Consider the following 27,015-nt stretch of genomic DNA (forward strand, 5'->3'; position numbering starts at 1 on the left):
CTGAGTCAGCTTCCAAAAAAAATTGTCATTTATCTTGGACCATATCTCAGAATACTTCAATGTTAACACTGTTGACTAAACAAGTGCTGTTTATACTTATACAGTTAAAATACCACAGGCTAACTGGTTATTGTATGCCATGCATCATAAGAACCCTGGTTTCAGCATGTAATACAAGTAAGGTGTGTGTGTGTGTGTGTGTGTGTGTGTGTGTGTGTGTGTGTGTGTGTGTGTGTGTGTGTGTGTGTGTGTGTGTGGGAGGAGCTGAGATGCAGAAGAACAGACTGAAATTTCAACTGAAAAAAGAAACTGAGAACTTGTGAGTTTCAGAGCATTCAGCTGTGGATTGAACCTGCTGGTGCTAACAAGTGAGCTCTGTGATTTCTAGTGTCGAAAGACAGGTCGTCTACATGAGAACATAGTTTACCTACAAAGAGATCTGAAGAATTTTTCACTATGGCAGGATATTCTGAGTTTTATTTTAATGTTGACAGTGGCTACCTGGAAGGGCTTGTGAGGGGATTCAAAGCAGGGATCCTAACGCAAGCCGACTATGCTAACCTGGTTCAGTGTGAAACACTAGAAGGTAAGCTTTTAAGGTATGACTGAAATTATCACATAGTAGTGGAGCAAGTTTAACTTAGCAGTGAATTTAGCACAAAGTTTTTTGCTAATGCTAAAGTCTCTTCATAGCATTTGTATAGTCCTACAGGCACAGAGACGTCAGATGTCTTTTAATGTGTTAGCAATGCATTGTGTTTGGAACAGATTACAGGTAATATTTTTTAATATTTTCAATACAAACCTCCAAACTATGATATATATTTGTAGTTTATAGAAGACAGCAGTAGTGGGCCTCCTATATTACTACCCCATTCACCTTCAGTTATTCATCTGCTTCTATACGTCTGGGTCAGTGACTAGGGGAACAATGTGAGATATGTTATGCCATCATTAGGCCCCCTTAGAAGTAGCACAATACATTTTGTTGATTCTGAGATATTACCTACAGTTTGCAAGTACAACACCATGATTATAGACCTCCGATAATGGCAGGGTATACTGCCACTTAAAATAAGAAAGTTACTCTCAGTGCAAGTAAATGTAACTAGAGTGTGAAATGCCATGACTAGTTAAAGAAAAAAATGAGAGAAAAATATGGAATATCCTTGCAAAATTCTGAGCACAAGCTTTATGACTGTTGCATTGTCAGGCAGCAATGGTTATTTCATTCATGTTAAATGGATGTGATATTATATAAAAGCTTTTTTATACATTATTCATTTAATGCTAACCTCACTTAAGTTTATATATATTTTTTGTATTTGTTCAATTACTTTTGTAACCAGGTATGTTGACTAACACAAAAAGGAACCTCAGCTATAATGCTGTGGAAATAAAAACAATCTGAAGTTACAGACTCAGTCTATCAAAGACACACTTTCTCACACATCAAGCAAGTCACTTGCCCAACAGTCCCACTGAAATGGGTCTGGATGCATATGATAAATGAAAAACCCAGCAGGCCTATTTATAATCTTAAAAATCCCAAGAGATACCTCTGTAACAATACTAAAACTCTCACTGAAAGCAGAATAGAAACTGAATGATAATCTGAAAATTATCTCCTCTGGAAAGCAATAGAAATGTCTCTCTAAAAAAATAATAATAAAAAAACTTGTGTTTTAGAAATGTTTACATGCGAGGCCATCTTGGGGGTGAAAACTGTTTCATGAGGCATTTGTTGCTTTCACTGTCTGTGCTTATTTACCAGAGAGTGGCTTGCACACATCTACTCTGGGAATAGGAATCTTTTATGCAAATATTTAGAAGTGTTAATATTACAGAGTTTGATTGTATGTATTAACATATGTATGAACTTATTTATATCACCTTAGTAATGTAGTGCTCCCATTAAAAGACAGTAGCCTCTTATCAATGAGATAAGCCTATGGTAGGTGACGTAAATATATATCATAGAAACATAAGAACATACTAGACAAGCAATCACTGGCACAAGAAGATGCTTAGCTGTATATACCTTTAAGATAACCCTTTTCAAGCAACTAAAAGTGTTCACCTCCCAAACTAGGCAGGTCTGTACATGATACCCTGGTGTGACTTTGTGTCCATCCATCTAGTCATCAAAACTAGCCTTAAAAGTAGACAAGCAGTACTTTGTTTGACCTGTAGAGGTAACCTATTCCATAGGCTAGAAATACATTAAGAGCCTATCTTTGCAGAGAGTCTTATTTATTTGTTGGTGTAGATTTAGGTCCTTAGTGCAGGTGTTTGTAGAGACACATTTTTTGCAAGAAAATATGAGGTCATATAGGACTGGGTCTTTCAAGCTTTGAAAAGCAAGACATAGGTCGCCTCGTAAACTGTAGGCTACTACAGATATAAGGGAAGTTGTGCTAATCTACTGGGGTAGTTAAAAGATTTAAGACCTATTTTCTTGGTTAGAAATCTTTGGGATCTTTCCATTTGAGTGATATGCTTGGATCCAGTGAAGGGTCTGATAACTTCTTTGGATCTTGAAGCTATTCCATTGGAAATCAACTGGGCCAGATAAAAGGATTTCCTGACTATGGTGGAAACATTATGACTGAATCTCTCTCAATCTCTCTCTCTCTCTCTCTCTCTATATATATATATATATATATATATATATATATATGTATATATATATATATATATGTATATATATATATATATATATATATATATATATATATATATATATATATATATATATATATATATATATATATATATATATATATATATATATACAAACACACACACACACACACACACACACACATATATATATATATATATATATATATATATATATATATATATATATATATATATATAAATATATACAGAGAGAGACTGAATCCTTTGAAGAAAATACAAGTTGTTGTGTCTTTCGGCTTTTCCCGGTTAGGGGTCGCCACAGCAGAACTCCGGTCCGCAAATGATTGGTAGCTGATTTTTACGTGCCGAGTTACCAGCCCTGACGCACAACCTTCAATGAAAGTATGCCCATTCATGCATGTCTCCACGCAGAAGACGCTCTAGCTGAGAATCAAACCAGACAGCGTCTTAAGTTGTTCAAAAAGAAAAGGTAATCCCATAACAATGACTGTATGTGTGTATGTGACTGAATGTGTGAATGTGCGAGAGTGTGTGTGTGTGTGTGTGTGTGTGTGTGTGTGTGTGTGTGTGTGTGTGTGTGTGTGTGTGTGTGTGAGGGCTATAAAGCCTCAATCCTCACCAAGGCTAAAAAAATAGATCCTACAACATTGGCGTGACAGACAATAGACACCAGGAATAACTCTTTATAGCATGACTAGAAGGCACTTAAAAATAAAAAAACAAAGTTTTGTAGCACGAAAAATATAGTGGGGACAGCACTAGATACCGGGGGTTCTCTATATAGACTACCCTAAAGGCAATAACAAAGACACCCTGTAAACTCACAGGCTACACAGAGAATATTCACTTTCTGTACCACCATTAAACACCAGTGAGGATGTGAAATATTACCTAAGTTTTAAAAAGTGTAAAGTTAAAGGAGAGAAATGTCTCAAACCCATCATGCTTGAGATAGAAACCAGCTCTATTAACATGCCATGATAACTCATCTGTAAGTACTGCAAGCTTTTTCCTTTACTTATTACGAAGTATGAAATGCTTCATCTCTGGCAAGAATTCATGAGTTGCAAGGAATAGGGCAGCTAGAAGAGGCAACAACAGAAGCATCCTGTAGAATCAGGGAGAGACAGTTGTGTGTCAATGTTGGGGTAGCTTCAGGACAAATTTGGGAGGAACATTAGACAACACAGGGATAATTTTTTTTAAATATGATGAGCAGTCACTTAAAGAGGTAAAAGAACAACAGGTCTAGCATCATGATACACTTTATGACTATTAAGGAGAATGAAACTCTAATGCCAGGCGTTATTGACGGACTGTAAGGCTCCATGCACTTTATTTTCTGTGCTCAGAGCTATCCAGACCTTGCTGTGGCAGAGGGAAGTCCTACTGCCTACCAGTGGGACTGGTGAGCATTGTACTGCCTATCTAATGCTAGAGGAGTGGTTTCCAGCTCTGAAATTGTAATTTTATTAGCCTTTTTGGGCTGATTTCTATCCCTTTCAACTTTCTGGCTTAAAAACGCGTGTGTTTGCACATTTTTCACATCGTGCAGCACTACAAGGCTACAGTTAAACTATTCCAGGTGCCAGAAAATCTGCTCTTCAAATTTTCCCTTAAAACTAGCTGGTTTCTCAGTAGTAGCACTAAAATCTGAACCCCTGTGACTAGCACGTGCTCTAGAACCTGCTGTAAAGCACTAGGAAGCCTGAACCTGATACAAGCACTCAGCTCTCCTTGTCAATAAGGGGAAATGAATCATAGGCACTAAACAGCCTACAATTGCAAAGTACCTTGCAAAGGTAAGGGAAAACAGCTCTTAAACCTTACAAAAAAGCACCTAAACAGGCATATCCAAGGGTCAGCTTCCGGTGGTTTCTCCTGTCCACCTGGTGAATCTGGGCATACTGGGGCAATGCGGCAACTGCCTCATGTACACAGACAATCCTCTCCTCCTACCAGCCAACACTACAACCTGCGAGATGCACTTACATAGCCAAACTGGAAGCAAAGCTCTCTCCTGTCAAGACTGTGCTAGACAGTCAAGAGGAGAAGGCTAACACCTGCATTATACCTCTAGCAACTCATAGCCCTTCAAAACCCACATCATCAACTCCCACACACAGCAATACTAAACCCACATATGTGGAGGCCCTCAACATTAACCTGCCCAAGCAACAAGGACCTCCGAAGCCGAAACGCAAACAAACACCAGTCACAACCAAAGTGACACATAGCTCACAACACCAGTGTGCCACCCAACAACAGCCCCTAAGGCAAGACAATGTACCCAACACTTTAGTCATAGGTGACTCTATAGTCAGGCACACTGATGTCCCACTCACCAGGCTGAGCAAGTAGAAAATTACAGTCAGCTGCATGTCGGGTGCCAGGATCCGCCACATACCGCATGCACTCAAGTCACTCCACAACAAGTACAAATACGACTCTGTCATTGTCCATGCTGGAGTAAATGACTTGAGACGTACCTCCTTGGACTACATGAAAAGAGACATGGAAGAGCTCTTGGATCATGTGACCCAGGCAGGTATGACCCTAGCCCTGAGTAGTATCCTGCCTTCGCCCAGAATGATACCACAGTATAAGGACAAAATGATTGACTTCAACAATTGGCTAAGCTTCTGGTGTCATTCAAAGGGGATCCAGTATTTGTCTGCCTGGGAAGACATGATCGACAAACCACGATGCTTTGCCAGAGATGGTCTGCACCTGTCACCCCTGGGATTCAGGTTACTGGCTAAAGCTCTTGCCACCCCTATAGTGCCTTTTTAGGCAAGGTTCAAAGGATAAAACCACCACCGTAACAGATACAAGCATGCAAAATCTGAAGGTAATGCTACTCAATGCTAGAAGTCTAAACCTCAAAATGCACTCTCTCGAGGCACTCCTAAAAATGGAGAACATCGATATCTGTGCAGTGACTGAGACCTGGTTCAAGGCTCCAGAGAGCACCCCTGCAAATACCAGGCTACAATTCTTACCACACTTTTCGGCCACAAAACCAAGACCGAAACACTAAAGGTGGAGAAGTGTCCATATTCACCAAGGATATTCACACCTCCAGGCTAGTTGCCCAACACAATGCATCTGAAATTCTCCAGGTGCAACTAACACTAGGTAAGACTGCAATCCAAATTGTAGCTTGCTACAGATCCCCCACCATACCCCAAGATTCTCACTACACCTTCCTAAACATACTGGAAAATATTAAGATACAACCAAACACCCTAATACTAGGCGATTTCAACTACCCTGCCATTAATTGGGAAAACTACTCAGGTACCAACTCCTTTTCCCAACGGTTCTTGGAATTCATAAATTCCAACACCCTGGATCAACTAATCCATTGTCCCTCCAGGGACTGCAATATCCTAGACCCGGTCATTACCAACATGGGAGATAGATGCTCCACACCAGTGGTCACCCCCTCATTGGTCAGGTCTGACCATAAGCAAATCACCCTTGACATCCACATCCCACCCCCACCCCCCAGTAAGGAAACCTCCTTAAAAAACTTCTCCAAAGCCAACTTCATGCTACTGAAGTCAGAAGTGACAAACTTCACATCACCCACGCAGACAGGATCTGGAAGTTTGACTGCAGAATCCTACACTAAGACACTGTATGAGCACATCCACTCATGCATGAATCATGCCATCCCAAATAGAACCAAGATGCTCTTCTCCAAAAGAAGGAAGCCAATCTGGTGGTCACCTGCTATAAACAAACTATACAACAGAAGGAAGAAACTGTTGCAGAAAAGAGGAAAATCCCAGGATGCAAAAAACTCCTTCACCAGCCTCAGTAAGAAGCTGAGATCCCTCATAAAATCCTCAAAAGCTAGTTACGAAAATAAAATTGCCAAAGATTCCAAAGACAACCACAAGGCATTCTATAGTTATGTCAAGAATCTAAATGGCAATGCTCAGATCTGCTCTGAACTACAACAGAATGGCATTAAATATACTGATCCCAAGGATATTGCCAATATCCTGGCAGATCGATTTAGTGCCAACTTCACTCCCCTCTCACCCCTTAAAGGGCCCATCTCAATACCAAAAGATTGCCAAATTCCGATAATCACAGCCACACAGGTAGAAACAGCACTCTCCAAAGCTAAGAATACAGCATCCATTGGACCAGATGACATCCCAGGCTGTGTACTACATGAACTACAAAATGAACTGGCACCCCACCTAAGTGTCATGTTTAATCATAGCCTCACCTCAGGCTTCATACCCACTGAGTGGCGCACAGCTACAGTTATCCCACTCCACAAGGGAGGATCCACCTTGGATCCCGGGAACTACCGTCCCATCAGTCTGACAAGCCTGATCTGCAAGGGCATGGAACGCATTATCATGGAACTTATAAACAAAGACATTGGCAACCTCCAGACACTGGACCCCACCCGTTTGGGTTTGTGAAGGGCCGATCTTGTCTTCTGAATCTGATTGACTTCTTCGAATTGGTCTCCAGAGCTGTGGACGAGGGTAAGGAGGTCCACACAGCCTATCTGGACCTTGCCAAGGCCTTCGACACCATCCTCCACTCTGGAATCATAGATAAACTTACTAAGCTGGGCATAAATCCCTACGTCACTCGATGGGTTGCCAACTGGCTTACTGACAGAACCCAGACTGTAAAAGTAGCCGACTCCAAATCCAGCTCCAGACAAGTGACAAGTGGAGTACCTCAGGGTTCAGTCCTGGGACCACTCTTGTTTGGCATCTACTTCTCTGAAGTACAGGCCAACATTAAGGGACTCTGGCTAACAAAGTTTGCAGATGACTGCAAACCGGGAGCCATTATTGAATCCCCAAATGATGTGGATATTCTACAAAAGGGCCTTACAGAAACAGATGCCTGGTGCCAGAGCCATGGGCTCAAGCTTAATGCCAAGAAATGTATAGTCATCCCCTTTGGAAAAAAACATGTACCCACGAACTACCACATAGGTGGCAGGACACCTAACATCAAAAGTGTGATGAGAGACTTAGGGACACAAGTGGACAGTGGTCTCACTTTCGATAACCACATCGCCACAACAGTCAGGAAATCCTTCTACGTGGCACACCTCATCACTAAGGGCTTTTCATCCAGAAAAAAGGAGGTCATTGTCCCACTGTACTCAGCCCTCATTAGACCCATTATAGGGTATAATGCCCCATTTGGTATGTACCTCACAAGCCATCTGCAACAGCTGGAAAGGCCACAGAAATACCTCACTAAAAGAATCACAGGCCTAAAGCAGATGACATATGCTGACCGTCTAAAAAAACTCCAGCTATACTCTGAGGCATATCGTCTACTCAGACGCGATCTCTGCTTAACATACAAGGCCATGTCAAACCCTGAGCTGTTGGACATGCTCCACTTAAAGAAATCCCAATCCCTCAGAGCCACATGCTCCAGGGATCTAAACCTTATTATCACATTGAACAAAACATGCTGGAGGGATAGGTTCCTGACCCAGAGACTCCCCATACTCTGGAATAGACTGCCCATACATGTCACTCTTCAAAAGGAACCTTGATGATTGGATGGGAGATAGGAAATTCACCCTGGGGATCATGTCATTCACCCTGCTAGACAGGGGCCCATAGAAGTAAATATTGTGGGAAAAAATTTCCAGGGAATTGTTATGGCTAGGCTTGCATAGGCCTTAGGGCCGATAGCCTAGTACCAACCTATGAACCTATGATTATGTCAGGCGTTATTGACGGACTGTAAGGCTCCATGATTATGTCAGGCATTATTGATGGACTGTAAGGCTCCCTGATTATGTCAGGCATTATTGACGGACTTTAAGGCTCCATGATTACGTCAGGTGTTATTGACGGACTGTAAGGCTCCATGATCATGTCAGGTGTTATTGATGGACTGTAAGGCTCCATGATTATGTCAGGCATTATTGACGGACTGTAAGGCTCCATGATTTACATGGGCAGTGAGAAAATAAGAAGTGTAAATTACAGTAATGCTGGTACAGTAGTTAAATAGAAAGGTTTGTAGGATGCACGGTGCCATAGATATGGATTTGAAACCCCCACCTGCTGCTTTTCCTCCAAAAGACCTGTCCCTAACAGTGTACCCCAGTGTTCAGTCCTTGAGCCACACCTCTTTGGCATTTACCTCCCAGAAGTCAAAGCAAATGCTAAGGTTTATGACTGACCAAGTTTACAGATGACTGTAAATTGGTCACATCTTAAATTCCTCAGAGGACACCAAAATCTTCCAAAAGGGCCTTTCCCAAACAAATAGTTGGTATGAAAACCAGGGACTAAAACTAAATGCCAAGGAATGTATGACGGTGTCCTTCAGTAAGCATGCTTTCCCTTGTAACTATCACATAGACAACACACCTCTGAAAGTTGATTCCAGAGTCAGGGATGTGGAAACCTATATGAACAACAAACTGCCTTTTGATCATCACATACTTTTGCATGGAAGTCTTTTTACATTGCACAGCTTATATCTAAAGGTATGGCATCCAATTCCAGGATTGTAATCATTGAATATAATACCCAGTTCAGTATGTACCTGTCCAAATACTTGTCACAACTGATTCAACCACAATACTTTCTCAGTAAAATAATCAAGAGCCTAAATCACAAAACATATGCAGACCATATCAAAGCCTTGTCTGTCTTCTCAGTATCATAAAGGCTACTAAGAGGTAACTCCTGGCTTATGCATAGAGACTCCACAGACCCTGTCTTGTCAAAACCTTTACACATTGCTAGTCCAGTGGTAGAATCCACACCTGATCAAGGGATCTCAGTCTCCTTAACATTATAAATAGAACATGTTGGAGGGATAGGTATGTATCACAGAGACTACCTGTAGAACTCTTTTACACTCTACTTCTCCTTTTTTCAAATATACTTTGATGAATGGATGGGAAACGCCACATTCATCCCTGGTTTAGCAGCTGGGGCAACAAGTAAACATCCCATAATATCCTTATTTCACACACCTCAAGATTATTCATATCCAAAATGCAATGCCTAAAATCTACCATGAGAATGTAAAGCTAGGCTTCTTAAGATTCTCACCGATCAATAGCCTAGTAACCACCTATGAAGCTATGAACATCAGGGACATTCTATCAACTTAGTGACAGTTATGAGGTGTTTGTGTGTGTGTGTGTGTGTGTGTGTGTGTGTGTGTGTGTGTGTGTGTGTGTGTGTTTGAATGTGAGCATGTTTGTGGGAGAGTGAATGAGGAGGGTATCTGTGCCAATGTGATGTTTGGACTGCCAGTGTTAACTATAATGGGAAGGTGCTGATTTGTACTCCCAGTTTAAGGGCAATTCAGGGACATGCAAATTAGCTGATAATGAGGTCATTTCTCATTCCTGTTAATGTGTCTTTGAATTGCATTTTTCACATTGTGTAAACAGACCCTTTTGGCCACAGTTCTTACTGCCAGCAGTGAGGTTCTTTCAGAATCCCCAGGAATGTTTATGAACTTGGTCCTTGCTTTTCAAGACAGATCTACTAGAAAATAAAAAAAAAAACAGTTTTCTTGGGTAAGTGAAATTATTAGCAGCCACAAAGTAAGCAAATGAAGGGTGTGGAAATCAAACCTGGAAGGACAGTTTGCAACTCATTAACAAATTATTGGCATATTACTATGAAAGCGAAGTAATCTATCCATCCACAATCATCTAGAGTCAAGGATTACAAAGCTGGGTGACTAGACCTGCCACATTAGTTCTTCCACATCAGACACTCACATGTGCACTCACACCTATAGCCAATTTAAGGTGTCCAATTCACCTACTGTATGTCTTCGGAATGTGGGAGAAAAACAGAGTACCCAGAGGAAATCCACACAAACACAGGGAGGACATGCAGACTCCATACAGAAAGCACCTCAGCCAAGAATCAAACCAGAGAATCTCTTGCTGTGAGGTAACAACACTACCCTCTGTGCTGGAAAGCCAGGTAAGCCAGATTGTTACATCTACTTTGCATAAAATAACTTCTGCACGCCCTGCCAGTTAAGAAATACTGAGTAAGACTGATAACGTGACTGCACAGAAAATAAGGATTCTGTAGGCATGAATAGGAAGGTTGCATCTATTAAAGTGATTTGCTTGTGTTTCTGTATACATCACAACAGTCAATGAGTCAAGTACTGCAATGTATTTTCCAGCTTGTTTTTACCTCCTTTTTTGGATATTTTTTTAATAAAAAGCTCTGTAAACTTTTTATTAAACCAGGCCCCAAAATGTAGCTTTTCCAGTTGTGGCTTTACCATAGGGTAAAGTGAACTACATCCATAGACTTTTAATGGGGTACCTTTGTGCATGTGTTGTGGTGCGCCCATTAAAGCCTAGGGACACAACAGATGTTTTGTAAATATCAACTTCACTGAGGTTAAACTTCCTTGTTTTTCCTCAGTGACATTACTGCAAGGAAACCATAAATTTAAAACTAATTTTATATAGGAATGGGATAACCAAAACCTTTCCTGATAGCGGAAAGTGCAGTTTGAGAGTTTAATCACAGCATGCTGAAATGCTAAGGTACATTGAAAGACACTGACAAATCACTTTAAGTTAGTCCAGAAACAAAATGGAGGAAAATAGAAAAGCGGCAAGAACTACCAGTGATTTGTGCATCTGTGTGTGTGTGTGTGTGTGTGTGTGTGTGTGTGTGTGTGTGTGTGTGTGTGCGTGTGTGTGTGTGTGTGTGTCCTTGTCTGTGTCTGTATCTGTGCATAAATTTGTAAAAGGGTGAAGCTTTATCCAACATGGCAAACATATATCTATGTATTGATCCTGAATGTCTTACACTGTGCTGTATATTAAAAGATGCATACATCATGGCACTATTATGAGTGTTAATGTCTTGCATTATACCTAAAGGAAGTCCACTTCCTCAATATACCCAGGTGGTTAACTAATAAATAAATATTTTATTATTTCCATGCTTTTTCTCAGAGAAGAAGCAAAGACTGTTTGTATTAGGTAGAGATTTCATTTATGTGCAGACCTGTTATTACGGACTAAGTAATTGATTAGGTGCCAATACCCCAGAATATAGAAATGTGAGGCGAGTTTGCACAATGCTGAGTACACACATGTAACACAACTGATGCACATCATCATCAGAAAGTAAAGGGACTGCAGTTCATGCAAACATATATTTTAATGATGAAAGACAAAAGGTACAATAGGTAAGGTAACTTATATAAGAGTGCTCCAATTGATTTAAACCCTTATGGACTGTTTCATAGGAACATTTCAGTCTGGGTCAAATACATGGAAAATACAGCTGCATCATGCACTTTCCATCAATAAAGGTTGCTACAGGCCAAGTGAGGCATTTCTGTGATTTGTTAAGACACTGCCTGCAACAAGACTTTGGTGAATCAAAATAAAAAAGTTTGTATTAAAGTGACTGAGTAGAAGAGTAAGGTTCGGGAAGTTTTCAAACTAGTTGCCTGAAAAAAATATTACTCCATTTTTTTTCTGGCTGGTTTACCACCCATGTCTCCCAAGGACTGGGGCAACAAGTAAATGTCCCAGAACGCACCTCAGCCGAGAACCTGCTGCTGTAAGGCAACAACATTATCATATATATATATATATATATATATATATATATATATATATATATATATATATAAATAAAATTAACCGCACTCAAAAAAATTGAACGAAGAGAAGAAACTTTAACTAAGAAATGAACTTCGTGACAATAAAAGCATTCAATAAAATAGTAAATAACACCAACAACTCTTGCAGAACTTTAGCGCTTTCGTCTTATTTATTATCAAGACTTCTTCAGAAAGACATGTTTATGTCTTTCTGAAGAAGTCTTGATAATAAATAAGACGAAAGCGCTAAAGTTCTACAAGAGTTGTTGGTGTTATTTACTATTTTATTGAATGCTTTTATTGTCACAAAGTTCATTTCTTAGATATATATATATATATATATATATATATATATATATATATATATATATATATATATGGGTTACCTTCATTTGCCTGACAGCTCATTTGACTGAAATTCATTTCCCTGACAAGTAGTACTTGCAGTGCACTGTAAGGCAAATAAAAGGGATATGTCCTTTTCCTCACTGTAGTGCAACCCTGGAGTTAGTATATATAGTTGGGGGTGTGGGGGACTGTGGGGTGTGGGGGGCAGAGCCCCCTGCCTAGTTTGGTTTTACTGAACAATATAAAACAAAAAGCATAGAATTTAAATCAAGCATTACATTTTCTCATTTCTGTTGCATTGTTACCCCTTGAATTATTACACTGCAGCATACTAACCTAATACTTCATTAAAGCCATAATCCTCAAGTGCGTCAAATGAGTAGTTCTCTGTGCTGCTTGCAAGACCAAAATACTTCTTTCTATAAAACCATTGCAGTCCCATAAAAGTATACCTCTTAAAAATGGATCACTGTGCCAAAACATGTGGTCAACTATTAGGGTTGCCACTTTTTGTAGATGCCCAAAGTGGAACATTCTTATTGAATCTTGAAATTTTGCAGGGTAAACTATTCCATCAACCAATGAAGAGGAATTATATTGGAATTTATTACTGAAATAAACACTCTGTGATATGCAATGTTGATTGTTAACACTAATTTGTATGATAATAAGATGATTTAAATGTATTTTTATAGTTTTCTGCAACATTTAGAGACAGAAAAGATTTTTTTTTTGTAAAAAGGTGGTAATTCTATAAACTGTGGGCACTGATACTGTTTCGCTACTATTCTGGAACAAAGGCAGTGGAGAACAGTTTCACAACACTCTGCTCTGCTACTTTTTTATAACACCGACTGCAATCAGCAACACTAGTTACCTATGAAAGAAATGGGGTAGTACCTGACAAGAAAAAACTACAGATTTCCCTGGGTCTGTGGTATGTCGTGCAGGAAGAGACAAATTCCTCTGCCAAAGCATGTGAGAATTTAAACTTAATAAAATGGTGGGTGAGGTTTCCCTTCCTTAATTCCAAGGCAAGGAAATGAAAGTTGTATAAAATATAGACAGGTTTCTAGTAACTAAGTTATACCTGCAACCAACTAGTGAGAAAAGTAGGTTAAGGATTGAGTTAAACTATATGAGAGGGTTGAGTTTTCCTTTTAGTATTTATTAAAGTTTTTCTAATACATTTTCCGGTAATCTCCAAGCGAAGTACCTCGCGGGCGGTTCCGCGCAGCTTTGGGCGGGGAGTGGGCATTGCTGACATGATTGGCAAGTGTCCGAGAATGCATCATGTCAAGAAATGTCAACAGCTAGCACAATCGCAGTAATAGCATGACAAGCTATTATTAACAGTACCTGACACTTCGCTAAAAATAGCACGTCACATACATACTCACAGTTATATGTTTAGCACCTTATTATATCTGGAAGAAGGTTTCTTTGTTGTTTTAGCTCAAACAAAAGTGTTAATGTAATGGTCGCTGTGTTTGGTGTAAGAAATGTAAAACTTCTTAAGAGCTGTGTAAACAACTTGGTTTTGGGATGGCAGGCCTGTGTCAAGGGCTTTTTCCATGGTGGGAAGATTTGAGAGAAAATTGCTTTCTTTATTGCAACGGAGTACTTTGCTAAGGTATTTAGTCATTGATTAATATGTTTGAACATTGGATTAGTTGCATGCAGTAGTGGTCAAAGAAAACAGGCAGGGGCTGCAATCTTAACAGTAAGATTAATAAGAGAGATGATAAACAGTAACCGTTCTATATAATCAACTAATCAGCAGAAGTATAATGTATTGTTTTCTTAATAGAAATATGCACAGACTATTGTCATTGTGGGTTTCGGAAAATATGAGAATAAATGTAGTCTCTAATATTGTTTGTACAACGCTGTTGTCATTCTTTTCCTTGCTATGTGTTCTATGTGTTCGTAGTCTTGCAATTCTTTCCAATTCAATTTGTTTACATGCTTACATGACATTTCGGAATATATGTACAAACAATTCAATGTGTTCTTTAAGGCCGGAAAACATAAATATTCATGCACGCTTGCCTAGGAGGCGTGTTCGGGGCGGGTTTTGCTACTGCGCATCATGCAAGGTACTTCACTTGGAGAATCAGAATTTCCAAAGTCTAGAATGGATGCAGTTTTGTTTTACCTTTCTGACTATGTTTATTGTTCTTTTTAGGTGTAAGTTTTATTTTGAATCATGCTGATTACTGTTAGGAATTCTCAATACCATCTTTTGTTTTGTGTGTATAATTAATGACTACTCAGTCCACAATGGTGTAGCTGCTGTATTGCTCACCCTCTGTGATTCTAAACTGACAGGCAAACCTCAAATCAGCACTACTGTCATGTCAGTAAACAGCTTCACCAGTCAGAGGCTAAAATTACCATACAGTAATACATCAAAGCAAAGATGTTTATCAGTGACTGATGCTTTTTACTTTCCTCTGAGGGAGGAAGTATACACAATGTACATTTAGTTCATCTTACCAAAACTGAAAAGGAAAGCTGCCATCTGGCTAACATGGTACAGTGAAAATTAAGGATAAATGTTTATAAACTTTTAAATCAGTATAACATGAACAAAGACAGCCACATGATTCTTTTCTAGTATGCCTTTTCAAATGCACTTACAGCTCTCTAGTGTAGCTTAATATTGTCAGGTTCCAAAGAGTCTTTCAAAGCTGACATACTAAATAGTCCACACCCACTGACAATATTCAACAGGCATAACATGCAATTCACTTTTTAAAAAGTAATTTATTAGATTTTATGCAGCAAGGTGTGCTAGAATTTGTATAAAACTATAAAATAGCTTCTCCCCAGTCCATGTTTTTTATGTAAGCTTGTCATATAACTTAGTACTGAAACAGGATGTGGTATACATCTCAGAAGTATTGTGGGGTCAACACTAGTACACAGTTCCAAAATGCCCCTGTAGTAAGTAGATCATTCATGGGTCCTGCCATGCAAAGGAATTGCAAACTTGAGACAGCTGCCTTTCAAGCAGTTGAAAACTACAAATAAGCCACTTAAGAGTAATGTTGAAAGCATCGGGTGATGAGAAAATTAGAAAGGTGAACACACAACCAGAAAGATTTCAGTTATTCCAAAACACTCTAGAATTAGACCCCCTTGTTTAAGCCATACTTCTGTAATTCACTCTGTATCAGGGTTGTGAGTGCTGAGCTAAGCTTCAAGGTAGCAAATGTATTTCTAATGCTATAACTACAAAATACACCACTACAAATGCTTTTTTGATTGGCTGTGTGGAACACGATGAGAGTTTTATAGTATTCAGCAATACCACACAAAATCAGAGAGTAAAAAATGTATTTTATTTATTTCAGTTTGATTACCGGGGAAGTCTACTGGGCCAAGAAGTACCCATTTTCAGTGGAGGCCCGGGGAGAAAAGCTCCAAAGACAGTACAATCAATGTTACATACAGTAATGGATGATAATACAATGTCACAAACAGTTAAGAATATGTGAGGTGCAGTAGTAGGCAATACAGTAAGGATTACATAAAATACAATCATAAAAAGTGCAATGTCCAAGATGCAGAGTCTACAAAGAAAGAAAAAAAAAAAGTTTAAATTTTTTTTTTTTTTTTTTTTTTAAATATAAATCATCAGAAGCAACAAAGTCAGATAAAGTATCTCCAAAGTACCCTGCATTTAAAATGAGATCCTGGCAGTAAATGAGGTCCCTTAATAACAAAATAATGCTATAAGGAAGTGATGTAATACAGATACAATAAAGATAATATTGCCCTAGAGGCAGGTTGATATGGAATGGGTAGCAGCATTCCCTTCATATTTATCAAAGGCAGTGATAAAGAAGGCAGCAACTATCTGTTTCCTGTACTTGCATATAACTTCTCATAAGGTACATGTTATGTTTGTGGGTAAAAGAAAAGGGGAAACAAAGTCAGGGCTGGCACTTTCAGAAAATAGTGCAAGCATTTGATTCAGTAAACTGTCCTGAGAATAATCATCCTACTGCAAGAAAAAAGGCCAGATTTTATTAAAAAGCCCTCTTATTAACCTTAATTGGGACAGTTTTCACCTACAGCCTATTCCTAGTCCAACTGAACATTACCCAGGGTAGGTGAGCAGAGAATCATTACCCAAGAAATCACTCCATTGTTTCCATGAGTGAAAATAGAAGCCCGGTGCTGAATGAGACCCTTTTCCATACATTTTAGTATCCTATATTGCAGAAACTCTGTTTCTGCACTAGTAAGGTTCTGTCTGCCAGTTTTAGAAACAGGGAAATGATATAGTTTAAAACATTGATACTACATCACCCTTACGCCCGACTCAGAAACAGGAAATGGAGCAAAATTCGGGTCAAACACCATTAATCTTCCAGAGTAATTTTGTCCATGTCCTCCCAGTTCAGGTGGAACAGAAAAATAAATTAACTATTCAAGATGTCTACTTTTTCTGCAACCTTACGTATTTTCTCCAGATTCCCTTTCCATTCATGATTATAGCTTAGAGATAATATTGCAGAGGTTATGGCAGTTTCCCCAAATAAAGGAGAATTACATAGGAAAGATAGCGATAACAAATTTGTAGCTACTGCATGTGTACCCTTTTTCAACCAGAAGAAGATTAGGTTTTGTCACAGTAGTATTACAACTACACCAAACTATTTGCTGAAAATTGGGCACATCATTTTCTTATTTACTCACTTATTTATGCATTTATTTGTTTATTCACTTATAAAATTATTTTGTCCCCCTTTCTCCTTGAATATCAGTCCCATATCCCTGGCTGTCCTATTCATTCCTTCTGATTCCAAGTATCCTAGGATACCAGGAGAATGAGGAATGAGGGTCGGGGATAAGAGATTTTTATATGCTTCTAACAATGTCCTCTTTGGGCTTGAACGTGTAATGCAATGACAGTTATTCTGAACCTTGATTGAGTGTGTAATTCTGCATACCTGCAGTTCCAGAGAGAGTGCACTAGGACTCCTTAGAAGCCTTCTGTTTCCCAAATTCCCCAGATGGAAATGCTGCAGTCTTGGCCTTTCCTGCAAATTTAGCTCTTGCAGCACAGCTCTGTCACTACCACCCTCCTCCCCTGGAATGGGCGAGCTCACATTAGCTACTCATCTACACCCCACACCCCCAGTTGGCTTCTCCAGACCCTGGGACACTTGCTGAAGCCAGGTCATATGGGACACAGTTATAGCTAAAGCCTATATAATGGACAGACATTTTTTGTATATGTACATGTGTTTATGCATTTTATTTTATTTATTTATGTGTGTATGTGTGTGTTTCTTTATTTTGCTGACCACATAGGTCTTCCTGAATTTAAGTTAAGTATTTATCAGACCATATTACAAATCATAAACTCTTAATAACTAACAAGTTAATTGTTTGGTTACAGCAAAACAAAGTCATTCATCAACAACACAGAAATGAGACTTTTGGCTATATCAACTCTAGCCACAATCTTCCTGAGAATACCTTAGTGTAAGTAGCAAATCCGAGAAATTAACAGGTAGACTGCTTTTATACTTGTGATTTAAAACCAAGAAGGCATGCAGATGGTGTTAAACAAGTTAATTACATTAAATAATATTACCTAGGATTTACAAACAATCCCCAAAGCTGTATTGAAAAATTCATGCACAGGAAACAACTAAGCTATACAGTGAAACTTGCATATATAACCTTGGTGCCATGAATAAAGCCTCTACTATGTAGACTAGCCATAACAAAGGTCATGAGGTATATCTCGTTGTCCAACATGAACAACTTTCGCTGGGCAGAAAGTCACTCCCGGAGGATACAAAGTAAAGTCTCCATTTGTGCAGTCTTTCTAGTGCATTATGTATTTCACTACATTGGATTGCATTGTTCCCAACTACAATGCAATGCAATGCACTGTAAACAGGAGTAAATAGTTGTCATACCTCTATGTCAGTTGCACAGCGGTAGTTGACATCCATCTGTGAACATCATGCCTGGATACCAGTACCCTCCCAGCTTTATCCCAGATCATGGTATTCCATGTTCCTGAAGGAGTATGACTGCCCCGTGCAACACCTCCAACTACTCTGTAGAACTGTGTGGGGCATTCAGCAGCATTAACAAAGATACTATTTGCTTATCTCTGCGCTGGTGAAACTGTCTAACACACAGGATAGTTGAAGGCATCTTTGACACTGCAGATATCGCAGGCTTTTCTTATTCTTGCTCCAGGCACAGCCCTCCATATACTTGAAGTAAGCCATTCACAAAGTTCAGCCATCATCATAAACTACAACATCCTGATATATTTTTTAACTGACTGTTGATACTAGAATAATATATACTGGTGATATTAGCTTGTTGTACAGCAGTGGACATTTTTTAATGAGAGTATGAACAAATATTATCTTATTTAAAACAGTTTCAGTTTTGTGCATTCTATGTAAAACACACACACACACACGCACATACATGCACACACACACACACACACACACACACACACACACACACACACACACACACACACACACACACACACACACCAGATTATGTTACAAATTGTATATATTATTATGGTTCAGCAGGTTGTATACTTGCATTTGATGCCTGGAAGTTCAAATGATGTGGGTTCTGCTCCTACACCAGTTGCCTGGATTTGTATTCCAATAATGGCATTGAAATGCAGCATAAGGGAGGTGCTGCACTCATGAGCTTCCTTCTTTCAGGTGATACATTAAACCAAAGTTTTATATACCTTAGGTGGTGGTAGCTTAGGTAAATATAAAATATTCCATGCCAGTTAGAGTAGAGGAATTTCCCCATAGTACTGGCCAAAGTGTCCCCATTTGTAGAAATATCACCTTGAGCCTCCACTAAAAATAGACCACAAGCTTAGTGGAACTAACATGGTCAAGAAAAATGTAAATAAAGTATGTTAGTAAGCAAACTCAAATGGCTCATAACATCCTGACTCAGCTAGAATGGAAGAAGAACATACAGAAAGCAGGCTTACTAAAACAAATAAGGATAATTTTCTGAAGACAGTAAACACATAACTCAACATTTTATTTGTGGGTAAGCCCCTTTATGTCTTTCCATCACCAGTAATTACATTTCATATACAAAGTCACATAATGCAGAAAAAAAGAAGAAAAAAAGAAAAAAAAAAGAAAAAGTTTTTTTTACTTCTAAGCTCCTGCGATCTTTGAGTGGGAATATACATTAAGGTGGTTATGGCAATACAATTCCCTGCACAGCCCCTAAGCTATTGCAACTGTGGAGAGGAAATACAAATTAAGGTGGTTGTGGCAGTATGATTTACTGCACAGGGTCATTGAACTGATTGCTTCTTTGAAACACGTAAAACACTGCATCACAGAAGCACACACCATTGTTGTAAATGTTATTAGCACTTTTATCATCTTGTCTTTCAAGTTAAATGGCATTGTCTGTCTACTACTTACTACTTCCTTTCTTTTAAGACTCCATTGCTGGATTCTTCCAGGTTTATTTCATAAATGAAACAGAATTTGTATTATGTCTTATCAATATTTATGCTTGTGAAGAAAGGAGGTTCTGCAAGCACAGCTAGCTGGAATTTTGTAAATAATTACATGTCATTGGTGAATACTGAAATGGTTTATACAAGATGCTTGTGTTACAGATGTATTAGAACTGTATGCCATATGTATATCAAACTTATTTGTAGAGGTTTGTATTGAAAAGATATTTGTAAAGTGCTTGAATTTAAAATGTACCCATAGTATGCCCTACTGGAAGAGAACAGAAATGTAGATGCACTATTGTTAACTGTTTAAATATATATGTTTTAACAGAGGAAACTGGAGGATTAACCTCAGTCCAGCAAACCTTAGAAAAATATCTGAAATGAAATAACTTTATAGGCTAGGACATAAAGATGCTATCTCACAGGTTTCAATGCAGCCTGCAACACAGAGTCTGTACTAGGAAGCTTTCTGTATTGTCTTTGGGGTGAACTAATCATTACCCTGAAAGCACGGAGAATGCAATTGTTTTATGACTTCCAGCACCTGCCAAAAACCTGAGCAAAAGTCCTTGTATGTGTATTTTTTTGGGTAGGTGTTAAATATTGCCAGCTGCCAGCAGTGGGGGGTTTGCCTGGGAACTAGAAGTCAGATGACCAGAAATAATGTAATTCTGCAAGCTATTCCAGCAGTAATATTTTGGATATTATTTTGAGAAGTCTCTTAGACGGAGACAGAGCATTCTGCATTCTGTCTTGGACCTGTCACCAAGAAGAACCATTCACCACATCATCTGCCTTGCTCTATTAGTAGGTTACTAGGGAATAGTATAACTCTCTTAGATTCAGTCAGGAATATAGTGAAGCTTCGTTTAGATATTATTTTTCTTTATTTGTTTGAGACTGTCTTTCAATGTTGTTTTAAATATTTCCTGTGATTTTGAACTCTGATGTCACTGTGAATATATACTTAGTATTTTCTTGTTCTTTTATTATATATTATTAACTATATTTAAGCCTTTCATTGTAGCTGATCTTTGGTAAGGTATTTAAGTTTTGTGAGTACATGCATATTTATTTGGTGACACTGTGTGGGCCACTCCTAACAGCCTTGCTCTTGGTCAAACTACCATTTGTATTAATATACATATTACACAGTAAAATTGGACACCCTTTGTTAAGGGCCTTAAAGTGGCTGTCAAGGGATTCTGGTGGCAGTGGTAACTACCTTATAGTCTGGGCATAAGGGAGGTGTGTGTGTGTGTGTGTGTGTGTGTGTGTGTGTGTGTGTGTGTGTGTGTGTGTGTGTGTGTGTGTGTGTGTGTGCGTGTGTGTGTGTGCGTGTGTGTGTGTGTGTGTGCAAATCAAATCTCCAAGAGTATGTGTGTGTGTCAACTACTTTGGTAGGAACATGAAGCACTGGTTGGACAGAGAGAGTGTTGGAGGACTTGGCTTGGAACCCTGGCTAAGGACTCAACTCTATAGCTGTGCTAGTGGGGAGTTTTATTGGGGATCTGGAGAAAGAGAAACCAGTCCTGGACTGACTGTGGTCTCTGTGTGCTCTTGAGTGAAATTGCACTTGATGGAAATACTGAGTTTCACCTGTTATCCTCCCAGTGAATGTCTCCCCACATGTGCCAGTGGTGAGGATAGAGGCTCCTTGATTACTGGCACAGAGGTGAGCTATCCATGTCACATATTGGTTGTCAGTGGTGGGTCGTCACAATGTTAGCAAATCGTTAGCCATGGAATCACTGTATCAATATGAATAACAGCCATGGAGTGTTATTAGACATGCTATTTATTAGAGTAATACATATCATCTGTCATCATAAGACTAAAGTCTTTATCCCTTATTTGTTAGTCCATAAAAGCAGGAAAACACATAAATTAGTCCTTACAATATATCATGTAGTTTTAATAATTAACTCTCTAACATCATATAGTTAGAAGGAACTTCAATCTGCCAGCTCAAGTTGTAAGATATTGTGGGGCAAGGATTTAATTTTGCGAAAATCATGAAACAGGCAAGTCACATGAAGGTAAATGTAGGCAGATAGTAATAAAGCATTTGTCAATTTATACAGAAGGTGAGTGGGAGAAATTGCTGGAGAATGCAGCTCATCTTATGTCTGTACAAGCATTCAAATAATGGTTAGAGACAAATGGCAATGACATGAGTGACAATGGATTTAATCAGGGGGGCATAGTGAGGGACTGTTAATATATCAACATTTCACTGTATGGCACTAGATCTAGTCTAGAAACTGTAACACTGAGAGTTGTGTTTAGGCAAATGTTTCAACTTTTTTCTCCATTTATTTCTGATTTTGGTTTATTAACATTCCCCACATCATTCATTCCACAGTTGGCATATTACTCACCGCAGCTGTACAGCTGTTTCAGACTGTGTCTGCTTGTACTTTAATAATTTCCTTCACAGTCTTTATAGAAGGAAGTTAAGATGAAAAGATAGCGAGTAAGTAACATGAGATTATAGCGGTTTGTGTTTGTATGCAGATGTTCCATGAAACTTCCTCCTACTTTATTAACTTGAGTTTAGAAAAACAAACAATAAAACTATTCTTTTTTTATATTCCATTGATAACAAACCACTCTGAGAAGTACATTCAGTATAACCTCCTAATTAAGAAACAGGCTGAAAGAAAATGAACACATACATACAAATATTTTAAAAATGCTGAAGTGTTTGCCAGTATTGCTGTTAGCATTGCCATATTATTAAACTGTAACAGAGCTACAAGGAACAGCGAAAGAGCCATGCGTGACTGTAAAGCTGCAGGTTACAGACATCTGCTTTACATCGTATGTTTCTGTGAACACATGTGCAGTGTACTTATAAGGTTCTCAATTGATTTAAAAGGATCTCAGCTAAATAGTCTTATGTACAGTTCGGAATGCATCTGATATAATTCTGTCATTCTAGTTTAATTTCTTTAACTATGCTAGCAGGTAAGGCTCCAGATAAAAGATATCCATTTAAAAAGAGACTATGTGAGTTAAGCAGGCTTCTCGAAGTAAATAGTAAATAAGTGGAGTGGATGAGATTCAGGTAGTATGCCCTACTACTTCCTATAATTCTGTCAGATGTTAATAGTTTAAATCTAGAAATGTATATTCATAGGCAAATGCACCAAACATTACATTTCCTAGGTACTAGTATATAGCATGGTAGTTGCTTTTTTCAATGTCTTGGAATCAGATATAAGGCAAACTGTCTAAAATGAGTACAGCAAGGATTTGTATTCATATACTATAGATAAGACCACATTGTTGCAAAAAAATAAATAAATAAGTAAATAAAAATAAAAACAAAGGATCGTTGTACCAGGTGGTATTTTGAATTCCTTTACAGAAGTATTTCATTATGATTACTGGCTTATTAGACAGAGAGCTGACCACCATCAGTCGCATCTTCTGTGGGGTTTTCTTCATTCAGAAGCTACTGGAAATACTCCTTCTATCTGCCTTTGATGTTCTGTAGACTAGTAAACAGGTTGTTCTGGCATTCCTTATGAAGAGGGTCTGGTGACTATCTTCGTTATTTTTCTTTCTTTGCCTTGCAACCTGATAGAGTCAATTTGTGCCATCTTTTGCCTCTGATTCCTTGTTTTTTCTGCTATTGCAGCTGCTATCTTTGCCTCATTGTCAGCCAACCAGTATTTCTTCTTAGCTTGGTAAGTCTTTCCTGTCTCCCACTTTTTCTGCACTCCTTCTTTCTTTTGATAACTTCTTGGGCTTCTGCAATTCCCCAACGTCCTTCTTTATGTACATTGTTTCCATACCTGGCTTAGCCGCATACCTGCTCTATAGTCCTCACGTACGTTGTTTTGAGGCCCTGTCATTCTCCTTCTTCTTTAGCTCCACCTATTTCCTCCTGCTCCGGGCGAGCTTTAGTTCTAACTGTTTCTTGATCTCTTGTGCTTTTGCTCCACTCAGCTTCCAGGTCTTCATTTAGTTTCTATCGACATCAGAGCTTTCTCTGATCATTGCTTGCTGCTGATTGTGACAACCAGTGGTTTATGCTGTGGGCCGAAGATTTCACTGGGGATGAATTTGCAATCACTGATTCAATGCCAGTCCCCTTTCCTTACTAAGTGAAAGTCTACATGTGTTGCATGTTGGCCACTCTTTTATATGATCTTGTGTCTGTCTCTCTTTTGTTAAACCACTTGTTGACCACCATCAAGACATTTGTCAGACAGAAAACTAGAATGGCATTTCTTTCCTTGTGCCTTTTTCCCACCCATGTGGACCCAGACAGTCCTTACAGCCTATTCTGTTTGTCCTGATATAAACATTCCCCCCATTATCAACATCAATTCATGTTGTCTTGATTTATTTAGAAGGTCCTGCAACTGCTGCCTGAGGGAATTATTTTCCTCACTATCACAACCCTGCTGTGGAATATAGCTGAGATGATAGATACCGCCCTATCTTTGCAATGGAGTCTGATTGCCTTAAGTCTATCACTAATTCTAATGATATCCCAAACTGTCTTCAGAAGACTCTCCTTCACCACAGTTCCATGCCATTTCTATTTTTTTCCTCCCTGAATAGACTCTGGATCCCAAGCCAAATGAGTTTGCTGCACTGCCCTTTAATCTTGTCCCCTGGATACACAGAATGTCCAGCCTCCTCCTTACCACCATGTCATCTACTTTCAAGCTATGTTCTGTCAGTGAACCTATACTGAGTGTAGCAATCCTTAGTTCATATTTAGCAGATTGGTTTTGCTTCCAGCTTTCACTTAACACATTTATCCCAGGTAACCCAACCAAAGGAACTGAATGCTGGCTGTATAGTAGTTTATTGACCTAGGCTTTATGGTGAGCACACACTGGCCAACAGGGGCATGTGGACCCCTTCCAACCATTATCATGGGTCCCTGGTGTAGGTCAGATCCTTAACCTAATTATAAACTGGCAAATATGTATGTCAATTTTTGATGATATTAGAAAACATGACCAAATCACTTAAATCCAATTTTTACACCATTGAGTGGCTAGCTATGGCATGGTGCTCAGTCTGTCATCCATGTTCTCCAGTTTATGCCCAAAGTGGTTGATCTATACAACTCTTTCACTGATAGGTGCAACCTAGAGTCTGTGCTGTTGCTGCCTCAGGACTTTATTCAATTTTTGGGGGAAAGTTTAAGGTGGAAATATCCAGCATGTTTTTGGAAGAGGGAGGAACCCCACAGAGACACAGGGGGAACACGCAAACTCCACAAAGGCATTTGTTGTCAATCAGGATTGAACTTTGTACCTTGTGCATGATAGCTGAAAACCCTTAACCATTATGCTAACTGTGTGAAAGATATACTCTGCTCTAAAACATGGTAAGCCTCTTTGAAAAGGTCATAAAGGAAGAGGCATGCTGCCTATCTGAAGCTGACCAAAATGTTTGACAGCATTGCTAGTATTATAAACAAATTAATAAAGCTTAAAATAACCCCTATCACTGCCCATTGAATTGGAAATTGATGGAACTCAACTTGTGAAAATTGTGGGTACCCTCTTGTAATGTAACACTATAATTGGCAGTGACCAACACAGTTATATGCTGATATATCTCCTCTTTGGCATCTGATTTGCTTGCATCCGTGCCCTACACCCCAAAAGTGTGGCTATCCAAGCTCACTGGCATTTGGAAACTGGGCACTATAACTCAATGCCCCACTGGTAACAATTGCTCCAGCAGGGATTGGAGTATGCCTACTCCTGTTGTTAAGCAAATGGACTCAGACTTAATGATAAAAAGTGCAGAGTGGTACAGCTCACCAAGCAAACCATTCCCACTTCCTGTCATATATGTAATGTGCCTTTACAGACACTGTTATAAGACACATAGGTACATATTTGAATAACTTACCAGAAATCTCTTTATCCAAGGGAAATTCCTTAAGGCTTAAAGATGTCATTGTTTCACTGCCTTCCTCCATAGCATGTCCCATGCAACATGCATGTAATATATTACTTAACCAGACATGCCACAGAAATTTCTAACTAAGAAAATAAAGGATCTTAGAGCCCTCACCTGGTCTGACAGATTAGTTTGACTAACCTTGTGTTCTGCGCTTTAGTAGTTCCTTTGTGGTGACCTATGCCTAGCTTACAATGTCATAAAGGACCAGTTCTGTCAGACCTATATTGCTTGGCAGGATCAGTGGCATCTCCATTTCCCATACAAAATATCTTCATCTACACCACTCATGGACCCCAAGTTTTGAAAATTGTGGTTACCTTGTTGTAATATAAAACTGTAATTATCAGTATCCTACACAGTTAACTGCTGGGGTATTAAAATGAAGTCCCATCAGTCTGAGTTGGTGGTAGCTCAGGCGGCTGTAAAAGATCTCATGGCTCCTACTGAAAAGAGTAAGGCCTTTTATTTAGCACAACATAAAAACATTATTTGCATATTTACAGAATGTACATATTTGCAGTCATTTACACAAATATATTATTATGTTTGACTGTTTATAATTTTTTTCTTATAACATCCTCATTATCTTTCTTCCATAATTGTCCCTGCTCCTTCTTCCACAACCAGAATCTGATTTTTCTCAATATATCTGCCAAAATCCATTTCCCACTAAATAAAATTTAATTCAGTCTTTCATTCCAAATAATCCATAATACACAAAATAGATTATCTACCCTTCTCAAATATTAGTTCTTCTTATTCTCATATCAATATATTATCATAGTCATATGTATATTGCTTATGTCATTAATATTCTCAAAAAATCTTCACACAACTTTTTCCAGAGTTTCACTGCTCTTTTACATTTCAAAAAAATATATATCCTATAGTCTCTTCCTCCCCATAAA

General features: G+C 38.8%; 1 protein-coding gene across 1 annotated transcript in view; it reads left to right on the forward strand.

The window, feature by feature from the left end:
- Positions 1–299: 299 nt before the first annotated feature.
- Positions 300–27,015, forward strand: part of ATP6V0D2 (ATPase H+ transporting V0 subunit d2) — a 358,513-nt gene continuing 331,797 nt past the window's right edge. Inside the window, exon 1 of the mRNA XM_044065990.1 lies at positions 300–586. Within this exon, the coding sequence (XP_043921925.1) occupies positions 457–586 (130 nt within the window). The 5' untranslated portion in view covers positions 300–456. The remainder of the gene's footprint in view (positions 587–27,015) is intronic.

This window comes from Protopterus annectens, chromosome 3.part0, assembly GCF_019279795.1.
Source record: "Protopterus annectens isolate FY-2018-M chromosome 3.part0, PAN1.0, whole genome shotgun sequence".
In the NCBI taxonomy this organism is placed as follows: Eukaryota; Metazoa; Chordata; order Ceratodontiformes; family Protopteridae; genus Protopterus; species Protopterus annectens.